This window comes from Bubalus kerabau, chromosome 17, assembly GCF_029407905.1.
Source record: "Bubalus kerabau isolate K-KA32 ecotype Philippines breed swamp buffalo chromosome 17, PCC_UOA_SB_1v2, whole genome shotgun sequence".
NCBI classification, from domain to species: Eukaryota; Metazoa; Chordata; class Mammalia; order Artiodactyla; family Bovidae; genus Bubalus; species Bubalus kerabau.
The window spans coordinates 28522965-28546501 of NC_073640.1; the positions used below are offsets into that span (position 1 = coordinate 28522965).

At 46.6% G+C, this 23537-nt stretch overlaps 2 protein-coding genes across 2 annotated transcripts in view; one reads left to right on the top strand and one right to left on the bottom strand.

Annotated features, from left to right (window-relative positions):
- The window catches only part of PSME3IP1 (proteasome activator subunit 3 interacting protein 1), a 348568-nt gene that overhangs the window by 243815 nt on the left and 81216 nt on the right, over window positions 1-23537 (bottom strand). The window lies entirely within an intron of this gene.
- Window positions 8589-11440, top strand: CCL17 (C-C motif chemokine ligand 17). The gene is made up of 3 exons (XM_055553917.1): window positions 8589-8715; window positions 10473-10590; window positions 11195-11440. Exons 1-3 carry the CDS (start codon window positions 8646-8648, stop codon window positions 11313-11315), a joined length of 309 nt encoding a protein of 102 aa, XP_055409892.1. The 5' UTR covers window positions 8589-8645; the 3' UTR covers window positions 11316-11440.

The window sequence follows — 23537 nt, forward strand, 5'->3', positions numbered from 1 at the left end:
AGCTGGTTTTAGAAAAGGCAGAGGAACCAGAGATCAAATTGCGAACATCCACTGGATCATTGAAAAAGCAAGAGAGTTCCAGCAAAACATCTATTTCTGCTTTATTGACTTTACCAAAACCTTTGACTGTGTGGATCACAATAAATTGTGGAAAAATTCTGAAAGAGATGGGAATACCAGACCACCTGACCTGCCTCTTGAGAAATTTGTATGCAGGTCAGGAAGCAACAGTTAGAACTGGACATGGAACAACACACTGGTTCCAAATAGGAAAAGGAGTACATCAAGGCTGTATATTGTCACCCTGCTTATTTATCTTATATGCAGAGTACATCATGAGAAACACTGGGCTGGAAGAAGCACAAGCCGGAATCAAGATTGCCAGGAGAAATCTCAATGACCTCAGATATGCAGATGACACCACCCTTATGGCAGAAAGTGAAAAGAAACTAAAAAGCTTCTTGATGAAAGTGAAAGAGGAGAGTGAAATGTTGAGCTTAAAGCTCAACATTCAGAAAATGAAGATCATGGCATCTGGTCCCATCACTTCATGGGAAATAGATGTGGCAACAGTGGAAACAGTAGCTGACTTTATTTTTGGGGGCTCCAAAATCACTGCAGATGGTGACTACAGCCATGAAATTAAAAGACGCTTACTCCTTGGAAGGTAAGTTATGACCAACCTAGATAGCATATTCAAAAGCAGAGACATTACTTTGCCAACAAAGGTCCGTCTAGTCAAGGCTATGGTTTTTCCAGTGGTCATGTATGGATGTGAAAGTTGGACTGTGAAGAAAGCTGAGCACTGAAGAATTGATGCTTTTGAACTGTGGTGTTGGAGAAGACTCTTGAGAGTCCCTTGGACTGCAAGGAGATCCAACCAGTCCATTCTAAAGGAGATCAGTCCTGGGTATTCTTTGGAAGCACTGATGCTAAAGCTGAAACTCCAATACTTTGGTCACCTCATATGAAGACCTGACTCATTGGAAAAGACTCTGATGCTGGGAGGGATTGGGGACAGGAGGAGAAGGGGACGACAGAGGATGAGATGGCTGGATGGCATCAACGACTCGATGCACACGAGTTTGGGTGAACTCGAGGAGTTGGTGATGGACAGGGAGGCCTGGCGTGCTGCAATTCATGGGGTCGTAAAGAATCGGACATGACTGAGCGACTGAACTGAGCTGAACTGAATGCTATAATCAAACCTATGGGTGCTTTACAACGAGGCATTCCATCACCTTCTGTGATACCGCAAAATTGGAAAATAAAAATCATTGATCTTAAAGATTGTTTTTATACTATTCCTCTATAAGAATCTGATGCTCTCTGTTTTGCTTTTACTGTACCATCAATTAATAATAAAAAACTAGTGTCTTGATATTACTGGAAGGTATTGCCACAAGGAATGCTTTATAGTCCTACATTATGTCAATTGTATGTCTCCCAACCACTTGAATTTATTAGAAAACAATTCCCTCATGCTTATATTATCCACTATATGAATGATATTCTTTTAGCTTCTCCTTCTGCTGAGAAACTTCAACGTATTTTCTTAAACACAGAGATTAAATTAAAAGAATATGGCTTGCGTATTGCTGTTGATAAATGACAAGAGCAGGAACCTTATACTTATTTAGGATATATATTCCAAAGAAATATTACTAAACCACAAAAAATACAAATTCGAACTGATTCCTTGAAAACTTTAAATGATTTTCAGAAATTATTGGTGGTGGTTTAGTCGCTTCCCTGGTGGCTCAGACGGTAAAGCATCTGTCTACAATGCAGGAAACTGGGGTTCGATTCCTGGGTTGGGAAGATCCCCTGGAGAAGGAAATGGCAATCCACTCCAGTACTATTGCCTGGAAAATCCCATGGACAGAGGAGCCTGGTAGGCTACAGTCCATGGGATTGCAAAGAGTTGGACACAACTGAGCGACTTCACTTCTCTTTAGTCACTAAGTCGTGTCCAACTCTTGTGACCCCATTGACTGTAGTCTGCCAGGCTCCTCTGTCTATGGGATTCTTTAGGCAAGACTACTGGGGTGGGTTGCCATTTAGGAGATATAAATTGGTTGCAACCATCTTTAGGAATTCCCAGTCATTCCTTAACACACCTATTTCAAATCCTACAAGGAGACTCTGATTTAAATAACCCCCTGGTACTAACAGAACAGGCTAAACAGGAATTGGATCTTGTAAATCAAGCTCTCCAGCAAAGACAGCTTAAACCAGTAAATCTGACTGTGCCAATTTCTTTACTTATTCTCCCTACTTTAGATTCCCCTACAGGAATATTACAGCAACCACAGGGTATCCTTGAATGGGGATTTTTATCCCACACTCCAAAGAAAATAATGACTACTTACATAATGCTTATTTCCTTTCTTATTTCAAAAATGAGATCCAGATGTATATAACTTTTCTGGTTATTATCAGTATTAAATTGTTCTTCCTTTCACTAATGATCAAATTATTTGTTACCAGTATGGATTGGCAAATTGCCATTGCTGATTTCATAGTTGAGGTTCATAACCATTTTCCAAAGTCACCTTTGAGTACTATTGCTGCTAAACACAAATGGATAATTCCTATTATTACTAAAACAATTCCTCTTACTAACGCCCCCGTGTATTTTACTGACACAAATAAAATTCTCAAAACCGGTTATACTGGACCCACAACAAAGGTTTGGCAATCTAGCCTAGCCTCTGTTCAACAAGCAGAATTAGAGGCTATTGCTATCTTATTACAGGATGTTTCTATAGCATTAAATATTATATCAGATTTTCAATATGCTGTACGGATAACACAAATTATTGAAACCATATCTCTACCAAAGGCTTCTTCTAAATCATCTGTTATTACCATATTATCTCAATTAAAAAATATAGTAAGGCTTCGTTTTGCCCCTTTTTACGTTACACATATCAGATCTTGTTCTAATTTGCCCGGACCATTGGCAAAGAGCAATGATCCCACGGACTCTTTGCTAATTGCATTTCTTACTCCTTATAAATTTCATCAACTCACACGTTCAAATACACTGGCTTGATGAATAAATTTCAATTATCCAGACAAGGAGCCCGAAATACTGTTTCTGCCTGCCTTACATGTACTCTTATTCACCACGTTCCTACAACTACAGGGGTTAATCCCAGAGGCCATTATCCCAACGATATTTGACAGACTGATGTTACTCATGTTCCTTCTTTTGGACGTTTGGGAGCTGTTCATGTTTCTGTGGATACTTATTCAGGCATGATTTCTGCTTCTGCTCATTCTGGAGAAACATCTGCTCATGTTATCTCACATTTTTTTGGAAGCCTTTTCTTACGTGGCTCTACCAAAACATGTTAAAACCAATAATGGCCCTACATATGTGAGTCATGGTTTTGCAATATTTTTATCTGATTTAAATATTTCTCATTCTATAGGCATTCCATATAATTCTCAAGGCCAAGCTATTATTAAACACACTCATCGTACTGTAAAAAATAAGTTATTTAAACAGAAAGGGGGAGAAAAGTATGGCATATTGATAACACCAAAAGAGAAATTAGCCCAAGCTTTATTTATTTTAGATTTTTTTTATTTATGATTGGATTATACAACGCCAGCAGCAACACTGCATTTTTCAGAACACCGTTCTTAGTGAAAATTATACCCCTGGTCAAATGATTGCAGATAATACTCCGGTATGGTGGGAAAATGCTATGAACAACTGGTGTAAGGGCCTTAGACTTAAGAAAGGACAAAGTTATGCTCTTGTCATTTCAGATGACAGACAACACCACTGGATACCAGGAAGGCAGGTCAAAGTAAGGAAAGAGGAGGACATGGTTTGACATCGATCCTCCCGGAGAGCCGCCAGTGATGGGGATAACAAGACTGACGATCAGCAATCACTCCGAACCGACTCCAAGGACCAACAAAGCCAAACCACTTACTTGGGGTCAATTGAAGAAACTGACCACTGAAAGGGAAAAATTGGTCAAAGAACAGCGACAGCCTTTGACCTCAGCTACCTTGTTCTTGGCTATGTTATCTGTGGTAATTACCATGGTAGGTGCCAATCATACTTATTGGGCATATGTGCCCAATCCTCCCCTATTAAGATCAACTATGTGGGAGGATTCTTCTGTTCCAGTTTTCATAAATGATTCTTCTTGGCTACCCAGATCTTTTGACCCAAGCCTTCCTTTAAAACCAGAAGAAGAGGGCTGACAACTTTCAAATGTTAGTGTTAATTATACTGTGGGAACAGATCTGACCCCTATATGTATGGGAGCAGAAACTCATTGTCTTAAAAGAGGATTACAAAGTTGGCTATCTATAGTTAAAGAATCTCAAGGGAACAAAATTCATTTTTTCTTATTAGAGGCATTTTTCTTTAATATCACAGGAGAAAATACTACTGTGTCTCCGTGCCATCTACCTAACTGTGTTATCTCTATAAAATCTGGACTAGGACATTGGGTACAATGGAAATTATGTAATGCTAATACTGGACATGCTGCACTCAATATGCCAGCAAATTTGGAAAACTCAGCAGTGGCCACAGGACTGGAAAAGATCAGTTTTCATTCCAATCCCAAAGAAAGGCAATGCCAAAGAATGTTCAAACTACCACACAGTTGCACTCATCTCACACACTAGTAAAGTAATGCTCAAAATTCTCCAAGCCAGGCTTCTACAGATAAAGTAATGCTCAAAATTCTCCAAGCCAGGCTTCAGCAATATGTGAACCGTGAACTTCCAGATGTTCAAACTGGTTTTAGAAAAGGCAGAAGGAAATGGCAACCCACTCCAGTGTTCTTGCCTGGAGAATCCAGGGACAGCGGAGCCTGGTGGGCTGCTGTCTATGGGGTCACACAGAGTCGGACACGACTGAAGCAACTTAGCAGCAGCAGAAAAGGCAGAGGAACCAGAGATCAAATTGCCAACATCTGCTGGATCATTGAAAAAGCAAGAGAGTTCCAGAAAAACATGTGTTTCTACTTTATTGACAATGCCAAAGCCTTTGACTGTGTGGATCACAATAAACTGTGGAAAATTCTGAAAGAGATGGGAATACCAGACCACCTGACCTGCCTCTTGAGAAACCTATATGCAGGTTAGGAAGCAACAGTTAGAACTGGACATGGAACAACAGACTGGTTCCAAATAGGAAAAGGAGTACGTCAAGGCTGTATATTGTCACCCTGCTTATTTAACTTCTATGCAGAGTACATCATGAGAAACGCTGGGCTGGAAGAAGCACAAGCTGGGATCAAGATTGCTGGGAGAAATACCAATAACCTCAGATATACAGATGACACCACCCTTATGGCAGAAAGTGAAGAGGAACTAAAAAGCCTCTTGATGAAAGTGAAAGTGGAGAGTGAAAAAGTTGGCTTAAAGCTCAACATTCAGAAAACGAAGATCATGGCATCCAGTCCCACCACTTCATGGGAAATAGATGGGGAAACAGTGGAAACAGTGTCAGACTTTATTTTTGGGGGCTCCAAAATGACTGCAGCCATGAAATTAAACGACGCTTACTCCTTGGAAGGAAAGTTACAACCAACCTAGATAGCATATTCAAAAGCAGAGACATTACTTTGCCAACAAGGTCCATCTAGTCAAGGCTATGGTTTTTCCAGTGGTCATGTATGGATGTGAAAGTTGGACTGTGAAGAAAGCTGAGCGCTGAAGAATTGATGCTTTTGAACTGTGGTGTTGGAGAAGACTCGTGAGAGTCCCTTGGACTGCAAGGAGGTCCAACCAGTCCATTCTAAAGGAGATCAGTCCTGGGTATTCTTTGAAAGCACTGATGCTAAAGCTGAAACTTCAATACTTTGGCCATCTCATGCGAAGAGTTGACTCATTGGAAAAGACTCTGATGCTGGGAGGGATTGGGGGCAGGAGGAGAAGGGGACAACAAAGGATGAGATGGCTGGATGGCATCACCAACTCGATGGACATGAGTTTGAGTGAACTCCAGGAGTTGGTGATGGACAGGGAGACCTGGCATGCTGCAGTTCATGGGGTCACAAAGAGTCGGACACAACTGAGCAACTGAACTGAACTGAACTGAATACTGGACATATTATGGCCAATACTTCTGCTGGAGAAATTATTGATTGGAGTCCCAAAGGAGATCCTTTGGATAAAAATAATAATTTGGATTTGCCTATATTGTTAAACAGTACTTATGACTCCATGACTAACATTGTTAATAGCTCCATATATTGGCATGGAGAGAGTTTCTCCCCTCCCTTGCCTCAATTACCTTATATGCCTTTACAATCAGAATTGTGGAAAATATCAGCTGTCTTCCAACCCATAACAGCATGGAAGGGGCAATTTAATTCAACAATATCCAGTCATTTCTTACAGTTTGATAAAAAATCAACCCATTGGATTAAAGCATTTGTTTACCTTTCGTATTTTTGATAGGACCTACTTTTCATAATGCCTCTTCTGGGTTACTTACTTGTCAAAATTGTTCCTTTTACACTTGTATCAATTCTTATCTCCAATTTCAGAATGACTGTTCTCTATATATTCTAAAAACCAGATCTGGAGTATGGCTTCCTGTAAAAATGAATAGACCATGGCAGGATAGCCCCACAGTCTATACGGTAGACGAAATCCTTAAAGAAAGTGTCAAAATGCACTAAATGGTTAACTGGACTGTTAATTGCTACCGTTTTAGGAATTATTGCTATAGCTACTATAGCAGCTGTGGCAGGAGCGGCATCACATCCGCGTGTACAGACAGTGCACTTTGTGCAGGAATGGCATAAAGATTCTGATGTTCTTTAGTCTATCCAAAGACAAATAGATGGAAAATCAGCTGCACAAATGGCTGATTTACAACAGGTTGTTACACTACTCGGTGATCGTAAACAGTCTGCAAAAACAGATTCCTCTTAAGTGTGATCGGAGCATTGCTTCTTTTTGTGTCACTCCTCACAAATGCAGCGAATCTTCATTTCACTGGGACAAAGTTAAACAACACCTCTTAAATCAAGGTAATCTATCTCTGGATAGTAATAATTTACAGCAAGAGATTATGGAAACTTTCTCTCAGAAACTACACCTTTTGCAAAGATCTAATCTGCAGGAAGCAGCAGCTGATGGGATTTCTCAATTAAATCCCATTCCTCACTTGAAAACTATCAGAGGATCAATGGCTGGTTTCATGTTAATTTTTATGTGCCTTTTTTTCTGTTTCTACGTAGTCTGGCAACAAATCACCAAGAAAGTCAACAGACAACAACAGCAGTCGGCGACTATCGCTTTGGCTTCTATGATCAACAATCATCAAAAAAAAGCTTCTAAAAATAAAAAAGGGGGATACATAGGGAATATGCTCCATACAAGCCCGTACTATAATTAGCAGGGCTTCTTTGAAAAATAAGAATGACTTTCTCATCACTCCCAGGCGAAGGGCTGGGAGCAGTAAAAAGTACAACGTGGAAAAACATCTTGAAAACAAGATGTTGAAGTACTGATGTGACTGATGGAAAACCATTAGTGACTGTTCTCGTGACCAGAGCCTTGAGGGAGTTGCTGAGAAAGGTTGTCACTAGCTGATGGGCTAAACGGAGCTAAAGCTTCATGAAAGGCCTGAAGCTCTGACAGTGTGGACTGTGCATTGTATATCCTTATCCCCAATCTGAGACTGTAAAAAACAGATATCTCTAGAGCATGTACAAGGAAGTAGATGTTACCAATAAAGGCACGCATGGATTAGGATCTGGGCTTTTGCCTGCGAATGGCTTCTGACCCCGATCCCCACTTTATTTCTGAGTCTTATTTTTCTTTATTCTTCTGCGGCACCACTCCCTCAGGTCAGTTCGTTGTTGGGCTGGTCCCAACACTATTGAGCCTGTACTCCCCAACAAGAGCAGCCACCGCCATGAGAAGCAACTCCAGAGTAGCCCCTGCTCACTTCAGCTAGAGAAAAGCCCACCTAGCAACAAAGACCCAGCACAGCCAAAAATTAATCAATACATGAAACTATAAAAAACAAAAACCTGTAGGGCTCTGGCCTGCTGTGGTCCAAAGCCCAACTTGGTAAAGGACCCACACCCAGGCTGTCTGGGCCCCAGGCCTTTCTCAGGTTGCAATGGAGCTACCCCTGCAGAATGATGCCCGTGCAGCCTGCTGACCCCCAGAGGAGGCCTTCCCAGCACCCAAAAGCTCCTCCAGGTGGGCAGTCCCTCTTGGCTCCAGCCTGGCTGCCCCTACCCCTTGCCCAGGGTGCACCAAACATGAAGGACGTTGGCCAGCTTGAGCAGGGATGCAGCCAGCTGAGGATGGAGGCGTCTCAGTTCTATTTGAGGAACCAAGAAATGTCCCCTGTGAAAGGAGAAGTGTGCATGGCCCCCGGATACACATACCCCACCTCTGTCCCCAACGGAGTGCCCATTCTCTGGAAAGCCGCAAACATTCCAAGACTGGACTTCTGCTGAATCATCCCGAATTCTTTGAATTCCACGGGTCTAGGGAAAGATGTGGGTGAGGTGATCAGAGGCGGGGCAAGATCCCCAAAGAGGTTAAATAGGTCACCTTCACCCTGGGAGTTCACCCTGGTCTCCCCTGAGCAGAGGGACCCACACGCAGAGACCTTCTCCCCGGCTCCTGGCATCATGGCTCCCCTGAAGACACTGCTCCTGGTCGCCGTCCTCCTGGGGGCTCTTCTGCAGGACACCCACGCAGGTGAGAGCAGAGGAGAGACACAGGAGGAAGGGACACTGGGCAAGGAGGGATGGGACCGCTGAGACCACAGCAGCTGCATATGCACATTATTCCTGCAAAGGTGTGAGAGGCTGGCAGCAATAGGATTTAGAGGGAGGCGTTCAAAGGAAAATAACGATGATGAAGAGGGGGAGGAGGAAGATGAATGTCCTAGAACCTGGGGCTCAGCTTCTGAGGAAAAAATTGCTTGCACATCTCCCCCTGCAAATGTCATGAGGCAGTGACTGTGATTGTGTTTTGACAGTGGACAAGGAGCAATTCTCACAAGTATTTGTTAAGAGTCTGTTTATTTAATGGGTTTTTATATACAATGAGGGGCTTCCCTGGTAGCTCAGCTGGTAAAGAATCCACCTGCAATGCAGGAGACCCCGGTTCGATTCCTGGGTTGGGAAGGTCCCCTGGAGAAGGAATAGGAAAACTCCAGTTTTCATGGCCTTTCCTGGTGGCCCAGACAGTAAAGATCCTCCTGCAATGCTGGGAGACCTGGGTTTGGAAGATCCCGTGGAGGAGGATATGGCAACCCTCTCTAGTATTCCTGCTAGGAGAAGCCCCATGGACAGAGGAGCCTGGCCGGGCTACAGTCCATGTGGTGTCAAAGAGTGGGACACGACCGAGCACCTAAGCACAGCACAGCATATAGAATGAGAGGGCTGGCATCAAGGCAGGAGCACACGACCCCAGAGCAGGTGAAAAAAAAGAGATTTTTATACTCAGTTGGGAAAGGAAGGCTGAGCTAAGATGACTATTTTAGAGAAACAAAGCTGGTTAGTGCCCGTGTGGTGGCACAGTGGCAGGGCCGCAGTCTTCGGGGCTAGCTTAATTGGGGTGACCGTCACAGTTGGCTGCATGTCTCACTTTTGTAAAAGTCTGGGCCTGGCCAGCTCCGTGTCAGTCAAACCAAGCTCCACCCCCAAGATGGTGAGAGGACACTCCGAGGCTTCTCAGAAAGCACCTTGTGGTGGTCTGAATTGAAGTCACAGATCGTCTGTTTGCCGGTTTGCAGATGCTGGATATTTTTTCTCCTGCTGAGGACACCAAGCCCCGGGAAAGTGTGTTCACACCCGGGCCTCCACTTTCTCATCTGTAGAATGGGGTAGTGACAGCACCTGTCTCCAGGTGTGCTTAAGGACTGAAGGAACAGCTGCAGCCAAGGGTCAGCCCAGAGCCTGGTCCAGAGTCAACGTTTGGTTTTTGGGGCTGGTCTGAGTGTGAGCACACATGGATGCACACACATGCAGACACACACATATATGCGCAGACTCCCCAGGCACATACAGATTCACACCTGCACACAGATCTCCACACACAAATGTGCACATGCACAAAGACGCACACACAGGCATGTGTACACAAATCCTCTCAAACACATACAGACATGTGCACAGACAGACACACAAACACCGCAGGGCCCCTCAAAGCACACACACGACCTCATGCACACAAACATGCACACTCTGACACACAGACTCACACACAGAGACACAGGTGCAGACCCCTCACATACTCCCCCACACAGAAACACGATCACAGAGCCCCCCGAGGAGACCCCTCCCAACCACACAGACACACACATGCAGAAACGCACACGCAAGGACCCACATGATGCCACACACACACAGACTCCTCACCACAGAGACACACACACGTTCTGGCCCTCACAGACCCTCCCCAAGCAGACTTGAGCACACATACCTGTTCCTGCTTGGCCTTCCCCGCAGCTCGAGCAGGCAACGTGGGCCGGGAGTGCTGCCTGCAGTTCTACAAAGGATCCATTCCCCAAAAGGTGCTGGTGGGTTGGTACCAGACCTCGGACGATTGTCCCAACAAAGCCATTGTGTAAGTCTGCCCTTGCCGTTCCCCTCTGCCCCGCTTCTTACCCCAGGAGCTGAAAGTGGGAGAAGGTGGACCCTGGAGCTCCAGGAAGGGCCACTGCGGAGGGGAGAGGACAGACCCGGGCCTTCATCCCTTGTCGCTCTGGTCCTGCTCCTCAGGGCCACTCCCACTCCACACTCCGTGAACCCCCAAAGGACCTCAGGCTGTGAGGTCTAAGCTCTTTATACATTTATGAGGAAAGGGAGGCCCTGAGAGACACGGGACAGCCCCATGCACAGGGACAGTCAGAGCTGTACGTGGTCGCTTCTGCAGCCTGGGCCCGAACCCTGAGCCCCTCCCAGGCACCCCTCATCCCCAGGGTTGTGTGGATGCAGATGGTCTGAGGTGGGGAGCAAACCTGTGCAGCCCTGGCTCCCTGGAAGGGTCGGGAATCACTGAGGACAGAGCGTGGGGTCCCAGAACTGCCGCTGCCACCCTGGGTGGCTTCAGGCGAGTTCCAGCCCTTCTTGGGGGCTTGGGTCCTGGTCATCACAGGGCGAGGCTGTGCCAGGACTCCAGAAGGCCTCCCTGCCCTGACCCCCCACCATGGTGTTCTCCCTCCATGTAGGCTGGTGACTCGCTCTGGTAGAACCATTTGTGCAAACCCCAAGGACAAAAAGGTGAAGAAGGCAATGAAGTACTTGCAGAAACACATGAAGCCATCTGCTCTGGCCCCCCAGGAGTCCTGACCCCTCCTGGACTTCTTGTAGACCTCCCGCCTCCATGTTCATTACCCCAACCCCCAGCTCCTGGAGCCAGAGGAGGCCCTACAAGGATAAAGAGGCCCCTTGTCCCCTTTTCTGATTAAAGTCTTTCTCCCCCAGTCTGGGTTCAGCGTGTTCTGTCCACCCTGGCCTGTCGCCCTGGAAGGGCCCTCAGAGAACATCTAGTCTCTCCCTGTTCACGTTAGAGAGGGAAGCTGAAGCTTCGGGTGCAGACCACCCTCAGGGAGAGGGGGCCCCGGGAGAGAGATGGAGGCAGGGGTGGGGCTGAGGGATGTGGGATGAGCAGGGCAGGGGTGACAAGAGGCCAGTTGCCCACCCCAGCTCTGCTGCATGAGAGCAGGAAGAAGCCCTGGGAAGGGGCTTCCAGCTAGCCTCCCATCTAATCTGCCCCTGGCGTCCTCACGCCTGATCCCAATTCTACGAATGTTTCCAGGATTCTTTCCAGGCAGGCTGGGGTTCTGCCAAGTACTGGGGAGCTCCCTGGCGCCAGGGACTCCTGCAGCCCCTTCTCCATCTTGCCTACCTCTCAGCCCCCCAACCACAAACTGCAGCCCAGCCAGCCCCAGAGGGTCTTTATAAGCCCAGCTGTGCACCCCCTCTCCTGGCTCCAACTCCAGGCTGGCTCCCAAGGCTGGAGTTACTCCCCCTTGTCCTGAGTACCCCGCCCCAGCCTCACCCCTGCACCCACTCAGTCCCATGGCTCCCAGCCCTCATCTGCCACTCTGAGCAGGCTGCTTCCCACATGGTCCGTGATTCCTGCTGACCTGAAGTGTGAGTCCCGCCCTACCAGGTGACATTGCACCCAGCCTCAACCCAAGCCAGCCTGCAAGAAGCCATCCTGGCTGCCACCCCTCCCACCTCTCCTGCTCTTCGGGACGCTAGGGCAGCCCATGGGGGTTGTTTTCCTGTTGACTCCTGTGAGGGTCTGTAGTCCTGATTCCTCCATCATATTGGGAGCTCAGTGAGTCCCCCTAGAGAATCCACAGCCCATGTGCTCAGAAGGATGGAGAAGGACCCATCCCCAAACCCCTCTGTCCAGGCCCAGCTGAGGACTGGAGTCATGGGGAATGGACAGAAGTTGGAATCTTCAGATTCTAGATCTGTCTCACTCTCCTCACCAGCCGTGGGCCTGTGGCTTCTCTTTCTGGGGTGAAGTCTAGGGACAGGGGCAGTGTGTCCTTCTCTCATGGAATTCGGTGTTATTTGGCTGGGCTTTCTTTTCCGGGCCCTCTTCTGCCCCCTTGTGGTCAATTGTTTTATTGACGGGCAGACATCAGAGCCAAACCAACGAATAAAAGTGATGATAATAATAAGGTTGATGATGGTGGTGAATTATCTTATCCGTGACTCCAGGGTCTTCTCAGCCACAGTTGGGCTTTTTCTCTGCCCCTGGTCCCAAGGAGTATCCCTCGAACAATCACCTCTGATCCAGAGTCTTTCGGGGCAGCCCAGTCTGAGTCCTTTGTGGGAAATGTTGTCTGGATCCACAGTGTAAGGGGTGGGGAAAAGATGATCTCAAAATTAGGGGAGGCAAGGAGATGCCCCTGTGACAGCAAGGGAGAACAAGGGCTGGAGCCTAGACCTCCTCACCCTGCAATAAAGACACTCAGGAAATTCCCCGATGGTCCAGTGGTTAGCTCTTGGCGCGTTTGCTGCTGTTGTCCTGGGTTCAATCCCTGGTCAGGGAACTAAGATCTTGCTAAGCCACGCGGCACAGCCAAAAAGAAGAAGAAGAGAGACACTCAGAGATCATGCATGTAATCCCAGTGCATTGCAAACTCGCCTTAAAAGAATAAGAACTTTTTTCCTAGTGAAATCTTCCTGCTGCTGCTAAGTCGCTTCAGTCATGTCTGACTCTGTGCGACCCCATAGACAGCAGCCCACCAGGCTCCCCCGTCCCTGGGATTCTCCAGGCAAGAACACTGGAGTGAGTTGCCATTTGAGGCCCTTATTGTGAACTTGGATAAGTAGAGGACTATGAACAGGTAAAGGGCGGGGCGGGGGGCGGGGTGGCCTGAGGGTCACAGAGCAAGGGGGTGTGTGGCTTAAAGGTCCCTCAGTGGAAGAGAGGTGGAGCCAGGACTGGCAACAACATGCAGGATTCGGAATCCAGGTGTTTACCAGCAGGGACAGGTGTAAGGTAGGTGGGGGGAAGAGGCAGGAGATGGAACCAGCCACCATGTTCCCCTGGGAAGGAGCCATTTTAAGGAATCATGACAGGGAGACTCGCCCAAAAGTAGGGAGGCAGGAAGCAAGAGGACAGGGCAGGGACCAGAGAACACAGAACAGTTGGGAGGCGCACTGGCCTCTCATTGTTCCTTCCACCTGGAAGGTGCTTCATCTCTTCTGCATCTGAAATCCAGCCCCCCTTCTGAGCTCAGCTCAAATGCTGCCTCCCTCAGGAAGCCTCCCTGACCTCCTTGGTTGCAGCTGATGCCCCACTCTGCGCCCTCCTCCAGCTCCCTGCTTTCGCTTTCGCTTTATCACACTGTCCCCTGTAAATATAGTTACTTGCAAGTCTGACTCCCTGATGAGCTCCTTGGGGCAGGTATTTCTGACAGGCAACCCGGTACTTCCTGATTCATTTATGAGAAGGAGGAAGTCCTTTGTGTCTAGTGGACATTTGAGATATATATTTTCATCAACAAGCCCCCGTGTGAATCCCATGAGGAGCACGTCAAGAAAGAAGGTCCCAGAGGAGCGGTGCCCGCACAAGGTAACTGCGCTTCAGTCTAGGCATTGACGTGGAGTTCAGAATTGCGATCCTCTTCAGAATTGCGCTGCTCTTCAGTTGCCCATCAGAGGGCGCTCCAGCTCTCAATAAAGATGGATGTGCCTGACCACCAGGGCCCTGGCCTCAGCGCGGTCCCCAGGGGCTGAAGTCACCCACGTCGGATTATAGCTGCTCAAGGCCTCGGGTCAGCGTGTCTGTGGCTGGCCAGCTCTTCTCCTGAGGGAACTGGACAGGGAAACACTGCCAGGGGTTAACAGGATGAAGAGGAAGAAGGAAAACCACTGCTAGGGATTGCAGGGCCGCTAATTCCAGATGCAACGTAGGCAGTGCTGAGAGCACTGAGCTAGGGCTTTTTCACCGTGTTTTTTTAGATTCTGAATTTGTCTATTTGGCATACATTTGTCACAAGTTACACCTTTCCTGTGATCTGGCTCTCGAAGGGACGCAAAAATCATACTGCAAACTCTTCAACCAATCCCAAGTCCCCCCAGCCATCTCCTTTATATAACTCACTTCCCAAACCAGTATTTCCCCAAATCACCAAGCGCTGGGTACCAGAAAATGAGGGACAGTGCCCGCGCTCCAAAACCCGCTATCATGACTCCCACAGGCCGGCTCTCAATCGTTGCCCCACTCCTGCCTTGCTTTTTCCATGGAAACCGCATAAGGGTTGTGGCCTCGGCCTTCCCCACGCTTCTCCTTCTGCCCTGTGTGGGCTGGCATGGCCCCTCCTCTTGGGAAAGGTAAGTAATAATGGCATTGAGTCACCTACATACATTTAAATCCCATGAGTACATTTTATTTATTTATTTTTATTGGAGTATAGTTGATTATAATGTTGAGTTAATTTCCATTGTTCAGTAAAGTGACTCAGTTATTTATACATGTGTATATATATATATATAATATACACATACATTTTTTTATTGTATTCTTTTCCATTATGGTTTATTCCAGGACAATGAATATAGCTCCCTGTGCTGCGCAGTAGGACCCCGTTATCCATCTATTTCATTTGTAACAATTTGCATCTACTAACCCCAAACTCCCAGCCCAGCCCTTTCCCACCTCTTCTTCTCCTTGGCAACCACAAGTCTGTTCTCTGTGCCTGTTTCTGCTTCATCAGATCAGATCAGATCAGATAAGTCGCTCAGTCATGTCCAACTCTTCGCGACCCCATGAATCGCAGCACGCCAGGCCTCCCTGTCCATCACCAACTCCCGGAGTTCACTCAGACTCACGTCCATCGAGTCAGTGATGCCATCCAGCCATCTCATCCTCTGTCGTCCCCTTCTCCTCCTGTCCCCAATCCCTCCCAGCATCAGAATCTTTTCCAATGAGTCAACTCTTCCCATCAGGTGGCCAAAGTACTGGAGTTTCAGCTTTAGCATCATTCCTTCCAAAGAAATCCCAGGGCTGATCTCCTTCAGAATGGACTGGTTGGATCTCCTTGCAGTCCAAGGGACTCTCAAGAGTCTTCTCCAACACCACAATTCAAAAGCATCAATTCTTCGGCACTCAGCCCACTTCACAGTCCAACTCTCACATCCACACATGACCACAGGAAAAACCATAGCCTTGACTAGACGAACCTTTGTTGGCAAAGTAATGTCTCTGCTTTTGAATATGCTATCTAGGTTGGTCATAACTTTCCTTCCAAGGAGTAAGTGTGTTTTAATTTCATGGCTGCAGTCACCATCTGTAGTGATTTTGGAGCCCCCAAAAATAAAGTCTGACACTGTTTCCACTGTTTCCCCATCTATTTTCCATGAAGTGGTGGGACCGGATGCCATGATCTTAGTCTTCTGAATGTTGAGCTTTAAGCCAACTTTTTCACTCTCTACTTTCACTTTCATCAAGAGGCTTTTGAGTTCCTCTTCACTTTCTGCCATAAGGGTGGCGTCATCTGCATATCTGAGGTTATTGATATTTCTCCCGGCAATCTTGATTCCAGCTTGTTCTTCCTCCAGCCCAGCTTTTCTCATGATGTGTTCTGCATATAAGTTAAATAAGCAGGGTGACAATATACAGCCTTGACGTACTCCTTTTCCTATTTGGAACCAGTCTGTTGTTCCATGTCCAGTTCTAACTGTTGCTTCCTGACCTGCATACAAATTTCTCAAGAGGCAGATCAGGTGTTCTGGTATTCCCATCTCTTTCAGAATTTTCCACAGTTTATTGTGATCCACACAGTCAAAGGCTTTGGCATAGTCAATAAAGCAGAAATAGATGTTTTTCTGGAACTCTCTTGCTTTTTCAATGATCCAGCGGATGTTGGCAATTTGATCTCTGGTTCCTCTGCCTTTTCTAAAACCAGCTTGAACATCAGGAAGTTCACGGTTCACATATTGCTGAAGCCTGGCTTGGAGAATTTTGAGCATTACTTTACTAGCGTGTGAGATGAGTGCAATTGTGCGGTAGAGCGAGCATTCTTTGGCATTGCCTTTCTTTGGGATTGGAATGAAAAGTGACCTTTTCCAGCTCTGTGGCCACTGCTGAGTTTTCCAAATTTGCTGGTGTATTGAGTGCAGCACTTTCACAGCATCATCTTTCAGGATTTGGAATAGCTCAACTGGAATTCCATCACCTCCACTAGCTTTGCTCGTAGTGATGCTTTCTAAGGCCCACTTGACTTCACATTCCAGGATGTCTGGCTCTAGGTCAGTGATTACACCATCGAGATTATCTGGGTCATGAAAATCTTTTTTGTATAGTTCTTCTGTGTATTCTTGCCATCTCTTCTTAATATCTTCTGCTTCTGTTAGGTCCATACCATTTCTATCCTTTATCAAGCCCATCTTTGCATGAAATGTTCCTTTGGTATCTCTAATTTTCTTGAAGAGATCCCTAGTCTTTCCCATTCTGTTGTTTTCCTCTATTTCTTTGCATTGATCACTGAAGAAGGCTTTCTTATCTCTTCTTGCTATTCTTTGGAACTCTGCATTCAGATGTTTATATCTTTCCTTTCCTCCTTTGCTTTTCGCTTCTCTTCTTTTCACAGCTATTTGTAAGGCCTTCCCAGACAGCCATTTTGCTTTTTTGCATTTCTTTTCTATGGGAATGGTCTTGATCCCTGTCTCCTGTACAATGTCACGAACCTCATTCCATAGTTCATCAGGCAATCTATCAAATCTAGGCCCTTAAATCTATTTCTCACTTCCACTGTATAATCATAAGGTATTTGATTTAGGTCATACCTGAATGGTCTAGTGGTTTTCCCTACTTTCTTCAACTTTAGTCTGAATTTGGCAATAAGGAGTTCATGGTCTGAGCCACAGTCAGCTCCTGGTCTTGTTTTTGCTGACTGTATAGAGCTTCTCCATCTTTGGCTGCAAAGAATATAATCAATCTGATTTCGGTGTTTACCATCTGGTGATGTCCATGTATAGAGTCTTCTCTTGTGTTGTTGGAAGAGGGTGTTTGTTATGCCCAGTGCATTTTCTTGGCAAAACTCTATTAGTCTTTGCCCTGCTTCATTCCATATTCCAAGGCCAAATTTGCCTGTTACTCCAGGTGTTTCTTCACTTCCTACTTTTGCATGCTAGTCCCCTATAATGAAAAGGACATCTTTTTTGGGTGTTAGTTCTAAAAGGTCTTCTAGGTCTTCATAGAACCGTTCAACATCAGCTTCTTCAGCGTTACTGGTTGGGGCATAGACTTGCATTACTGTGATATTGAATGGTTTGCCTTGGAAACGAACAGAGATCATTCTGTCATTTTTGAGATTGCATCCAAGTACTGCATTTCGGACTCTTGTTGACCATGATGGCCACTCCATTTCTTCTGAGGGATTCCTGCCCACAGTAGTAGATATAATGGTTATCTGAGTTAAATTTACCCATTCCAGTCCATTTTAGTTCACTGATTCCTAGAATGTCGACATTCACTCTTGCCATCTCTTGTTTGACCACTTCCAATTTGCCTTGATTCATGGACCTGACATTCCAGGTTCCTATGCAATATTGCTCTTTACAGCATCGGACCTTGCTTCTATCACCAGTCACATCCACAATTGGGTATTCTTTTTGCTTTGGCTCCATCCCTTCCTTCTTTCTGGAGTTATTTCTCCACTGATCTCCAGTACCATATTGGGCACCTACTGACCTGGGGAGTTTCTCTTTCAGTATCCTATCATTTTGCCTTTTCATACTGTTCATGGGGTTCTCAAGGCAAGAATACTGAAGTGGCTTGCCATTCCCTTCTCCAGTGGACCACATTCTGTCAAATCTCTCTAACATCACCCGCCCGTCTTGGGTTGCCCCACGGGCATGGCTTAGTTTCATTGAGTTAGACAAGGCTGTGGTCCTAGTGTGATTAGATTGACTAGTTTTCTGTGAGTATGGTTTCAGTGTGTTTGCCCTCTGATGCCCTCTTGCAACACCTACTGTCTTACTTAGGTTTCTCTTACCTTGGGCATGGGGTATCTCTTCACTGCTGCTCCAGCAAAGCACAACCATTGCTCCTTACCTTGGACGAGGGGTATCTCCTCACCTCAGCCCTTCCTGACCTTCAACGTGGGAGAGCTCCTCTAGGCCCTCCTGCGCCTGCGCAGCCATGGCTCCTTGGACATGGGGTTGGTCCTCCCGGCCACCGCCCCTGGCCTCGGTCGTGGGGTTGCTCCTGCCCGCCGCCGCCCTTGGCCTCGGGCTTAAGGGCGTGGGGTAGCTCCTCCTGCCTGCCGCCCCTGGCCTTGGACGCGGGGTAACTCCTCTCGTCGCCGCCCCTGACCTCGGACGCTGGGTATCTCCTCTCGGCCGCTGCCCCTGACCTCGGACGTGAGGTAACTCCTCTTGGCCGCCGCCCTTTGGGCATGGGGTCCTCCCAGCTTCTGCCCCTGACCTCGGACGTGGGGTGGCTCCTCTCGCCTGCGCTTTGGCGCGCCGGTCGCAGCCGTCTGTGCTTTGGCTGCAACACGCAGATAGGTTTATTTGTGTCCTATTTTAGATTCCACATGTAAGTGATATCATATGGTCTTTGTCTTTCTCTTTCTGACTTCACTTAGTATGATCATCTCTAATTGCATCCATGTTGCTGCAAATGGCATTATTTTGTTCTTTTTTATGGCTAAGTAACATTCCACTGTACATTTATAATCGTTCATTCCTCTGTTGATGGACATTTAGGTTCCTTGCATGTCTTGGCTCTTGTGAATAATGCTGCTATAAACATAGGGGTGCATGTATGTTTTTGAATGTTTAGTTTTACCCAGATATATGCCCATCCTTCTATCAGCCTCCAGAGACATGTTTGTTCCTGAGTTTAGTGTTTATTGTTCTTGATTTTGTTTTGTTTGTCACATGTGTGTATATACATAATACACGTTCATGTGTGTGTATTCCTAATGATATATTGATGTATCATGTATGTTTTTCAACTCCTGGACTTTATGTAAATGTAACACATCTCATACACGTGCTCCTCTGTGACTTGCTCATGGAGCTTTTGTGGCTCCATGTTCTTTTCCCACTGATGTGCATGGACAGCTGTGGCTCATCTTTTTCTCCCACATGATGACCAACCCTTCACCCATCCGCTTGGTAACCACTTGGATTATTTCCAGGTTCTTGCTATTACAAATAGTACTGCTTTAAACATTTTTTAGCTTGTCTTATGGTACAGGTATCAAAGAATTTCTTCTCTAGGTCAGTGGTTCTGGGGGACACTTACGTGGGAAACCTTGGCCAAAATGGACCGCCTGCAGTCCTTTTCCGAAAAACTGACTTAATTAGTCTTTGGAAAGGGAGGATTCCAGGCAATGGTGTTTTTGTTGTTTTTTGGAGGTGGAAAGCTATCCAGGTGATTCTAATATATGGCCATTATTAAAACTAATAGGGCTTCCCAAGTGGCGAAGGTGGTAAAGAATCCACCTGCCAGTGCAGGAGACATAAGAGACTCTGGTTCAATCCCTGGGTCAGGAAGATCCCCTGGAATAGGAAATAGGAGCCTGGAGGGCTATAGTCCATGGGGTTGCAGAGTTGGACATGACTGAGCAACTATTTCAAATCCTGGAAGATGATGCTGTGAAAGTGCTGCACTCAATACACCAGCAAATTTGGAAAACTCAGCAGTGGCCACAGAGCTGGAAAAGGTCACTTTTCATTCCAATCCCAAAGAAAGGCAATGCCAAAGAATGCTCGCTCTACCGCACAATTGCACTCATCTCACACGCTAGTAAAGTAATGCTCAAAATTCTCCAAGCCAGGCTTCAGCAATATGTGAACCGTGAACTTCCTGATGTTCAAGCTGGTTTTAGAAAAGGCAGAGGAACCAGAGATCAAATTGCGAACATCCGCTGGATCATTGAAAAAGCAAGAGAGTTCCAGCAAAACATCTATTTCTGCTTTATTGACTATGCCAAAGCCTTTGACTGTGTGGATCACAATAAACTGTGGAAAATTCTGAAAGAGATGGGAATACCAGACCACCTGACCTGCCTCTTGAGAAATCTGTATGCAGGTCAGGAAGCAACAGTTAGAACTGGACATGGAACAACAGACTGGTTCCAAATAGGAAAAGGAGTACGTCAAGGCTGTATATTGTCACCCTGCTTATTTAATTTATATGCAGAGTACATCATGAGAAACGCTGGACTGGAAGAAACACAAGCTGGAATCAAGATTGCTGGGAGAAATATCAATAAGCTCAGATATGCAGATGACACCACCCTTATGGCAGAAAGTGAAGAGGAACTCAAAAGCCTCTTGATGAAAGTGAAAGTAGAGAGTGAAAAAGTTGGCTTAAAGCTCAACATTCAGAAGACTAAGATCATGGCATCCGGTCCCATCACTTCATGGGAAATAGATGGGGAAACAGTGGAAACAGTGTCAGACTTTATTTTTTGGGGCTCCAAAATCACTGCAGATGGTGACTGCAGCCATGAAATTAAGATGCTTACTCCTTGGAAGGAAAGTTATGACCAACCTAGATAGCATATTCAAAAGCAGAGACATTATTTTGCCAACAAAGGTTCGTCTAGTCAAGGCTATGGTTTTTCCTGTGGTCATGTATGGATGTGAGAGTTGGACTGTGAAGTAGGCTGAGCACCGACGAATTGATGCTTTTGAACTGTGGTGTTGGAGAAAACTCTTGAGAGTCCCTTGGACTGCAAGGAGATCCAACCAGTCCATTCTGAAGGAGATCAGCCCTGGGATTTCTTTGGAAGGAATGATGCTAAAGCTGAAACTCCAGTACTTTGGCCACCTGATGGGAAGAGTTGACTCACTGGAAAAGACTCTGATGCTGGGAGGGATTGGGGGCAAGAGGAGAAGGGGACGACAGAGGATGAGATGGCTGGATGGCATCACTGACTCGATGGACGTGAGTCTGAGTGAACTCCAGGAGTTGGTGATGGACAGGGAGGCCTGGCGTGCTGCGATTCATGGGGTCGCAAAGAGTCCGACACGACTGAGCGACTGAACTGAACTGAACAAATGAGTACACACCTTGAAATTGACACTCTAGGGGTAATGGCCTAAACCAACTCCAGCACCCTTGGTGAAAACTTCCCACTTGGCCGAGCCCTCACCCATACTTGGTAGTGGATCCATGTGTAGTTTCCCCTCCCCCACACAGGAAGCAGGCGGCTGTAGGTGGATAACAAATCTAGGTCTCTGATCTCCTGCCAACAATCTGAGCCGGCCAGGGTTGCTCCGTGGGATGCTTGGCTGCACACGGAACCCCCTGCTTGATGTTGTAACTCAAGTGCCCCCTCGGTTTGGAGCAGGTCTGGGCTCTCACTTGTTCTCTTCCTCCCACTCTCCAGCCCCAAAGGCCCTGCTTTCAGCACCCTTCCAGTCTCTTGTGGTTCCTCTTGTGGTTCTGTTTCGGCTGTGTCTTAACCCCAAGGAAGGTGTGGTTTGCTCTGCTGCCCACACCACTAGGTGCTTTAAAGTGACTTCAAAGAAAAGGGGAACACCCCAACTGTTTGCTGTCAGATTTTGGAGATGACCTTAGAAAGAGTTCACCGAAAAATGATTCCTCAGCCCCACCCAGGCCCAGTGACAAAATGTCCAAGGACCTGGGTCACTTGTGCCTTTAAAGGTCATCAGGTGATGGTCACAGCTCATTCTCTGGGTCTCACCCAGTCTCCAAATGTAAATTGTGGTTTTCAATGATATCTGAGACTGTTTTGGCTCCAAAACCTCCTCTCAGAGCTGCTGTCTTCTAAAGTCCACAGGTGTGAGGACCCGTGCACCTTCCGTGGACTCACTGAGCTGTGTGGCAGCTGGGCACCGAGGCCGCGTGTGCACTGCTGGCCAGCCAGGCTGCTCTGCAGCATGTTGGCCCCAACTCTGAGCCCTCGTGTGGAGTGACCCAGCAGTGCTGACTGCGACTCTTGAACTGCCCGACAGGAGGCAGCATCACCCAATTTGCCAGCAGTGGCGGGGACGCAGAACAAGAATCAAATCAGCAAGGACTGGTGGCACTTGCCTGGAGTTCTGCTAAACCCAGCCCAGCTCTTTGGCTCAGGATCTTCTCTCTTCAACCTGCAGGTAGAGATTTTCCTCCTTCACTTTGGCAACTGCAGTGGGAGCCACTAACAGCATCCCATCCCGTGGCTTGACTTAATAAATATCTGTTCACTTTAAGCCTAGTTGGGGGCTGGAGTGGGTACCATGGGTGTATAATGAACCACCCCCAATCTAGTGGCTTAACACCACACACATTTGTCATCTCAGATTCTGTGGCTTGGAAGTCCAGGCACCACAAGGTTGGGCTCCCATGTGGAGTCCCACCAGCTGGGTCTCATCTGAAACCTGGGTCCTCTTCTGAACTCTCCTGATTATTCAGTTCAGATTTCTGTTCTCAGGTGTGATTGCGGGGCTGAGGGAGTTTTCTCTTTGACAGTCATTAGGTCCTGCTCCCTGGTCCCAGAAGTTGCTTGTGGTTCCTTGCCTGTGGATCCCTCATAACACAGCAACTCAAGGCCAGCAAGAGAAACTTGTCCTCCAGTTCTTATAAAGGGTCGACTGACTAGGTCAGGCCCACGAAGGACAATCGCCCTCTTAAAAGGCTGAAGGTCCATGGAGGACATTTTCCCCCAATTATTTTTATTGAAGTATAGTTGCTGTATAATATGTTACAGGTATACAGTATAGTGATTCATGATTTTTCAAGGCTATACTTCATTTAGTTATTATAAAATATTGGTTATAGTCCCCATGTTGTACAATAATATATCTATGCAGTTATTTTATACCTAATAGTTTATACCTCTTACTCCCCTACTCCTACATTGGCCCCCACCTGCTGAACTCATAACTAGTTTGTTCTCTGTATCTGACTTCTGCTTTTTTGTTATATTCACTAGTTTGTTGTATAGTTTAGATTTCATATATAACTGATATCATTTCTCATGTCACTTAGCCTAACGCCCTCCAAGTCCATCCATGCTGTTGCAAACGGCAAATTTCATTTTTTATGCCTGAGTAGTATTCCACTGTATGTATATA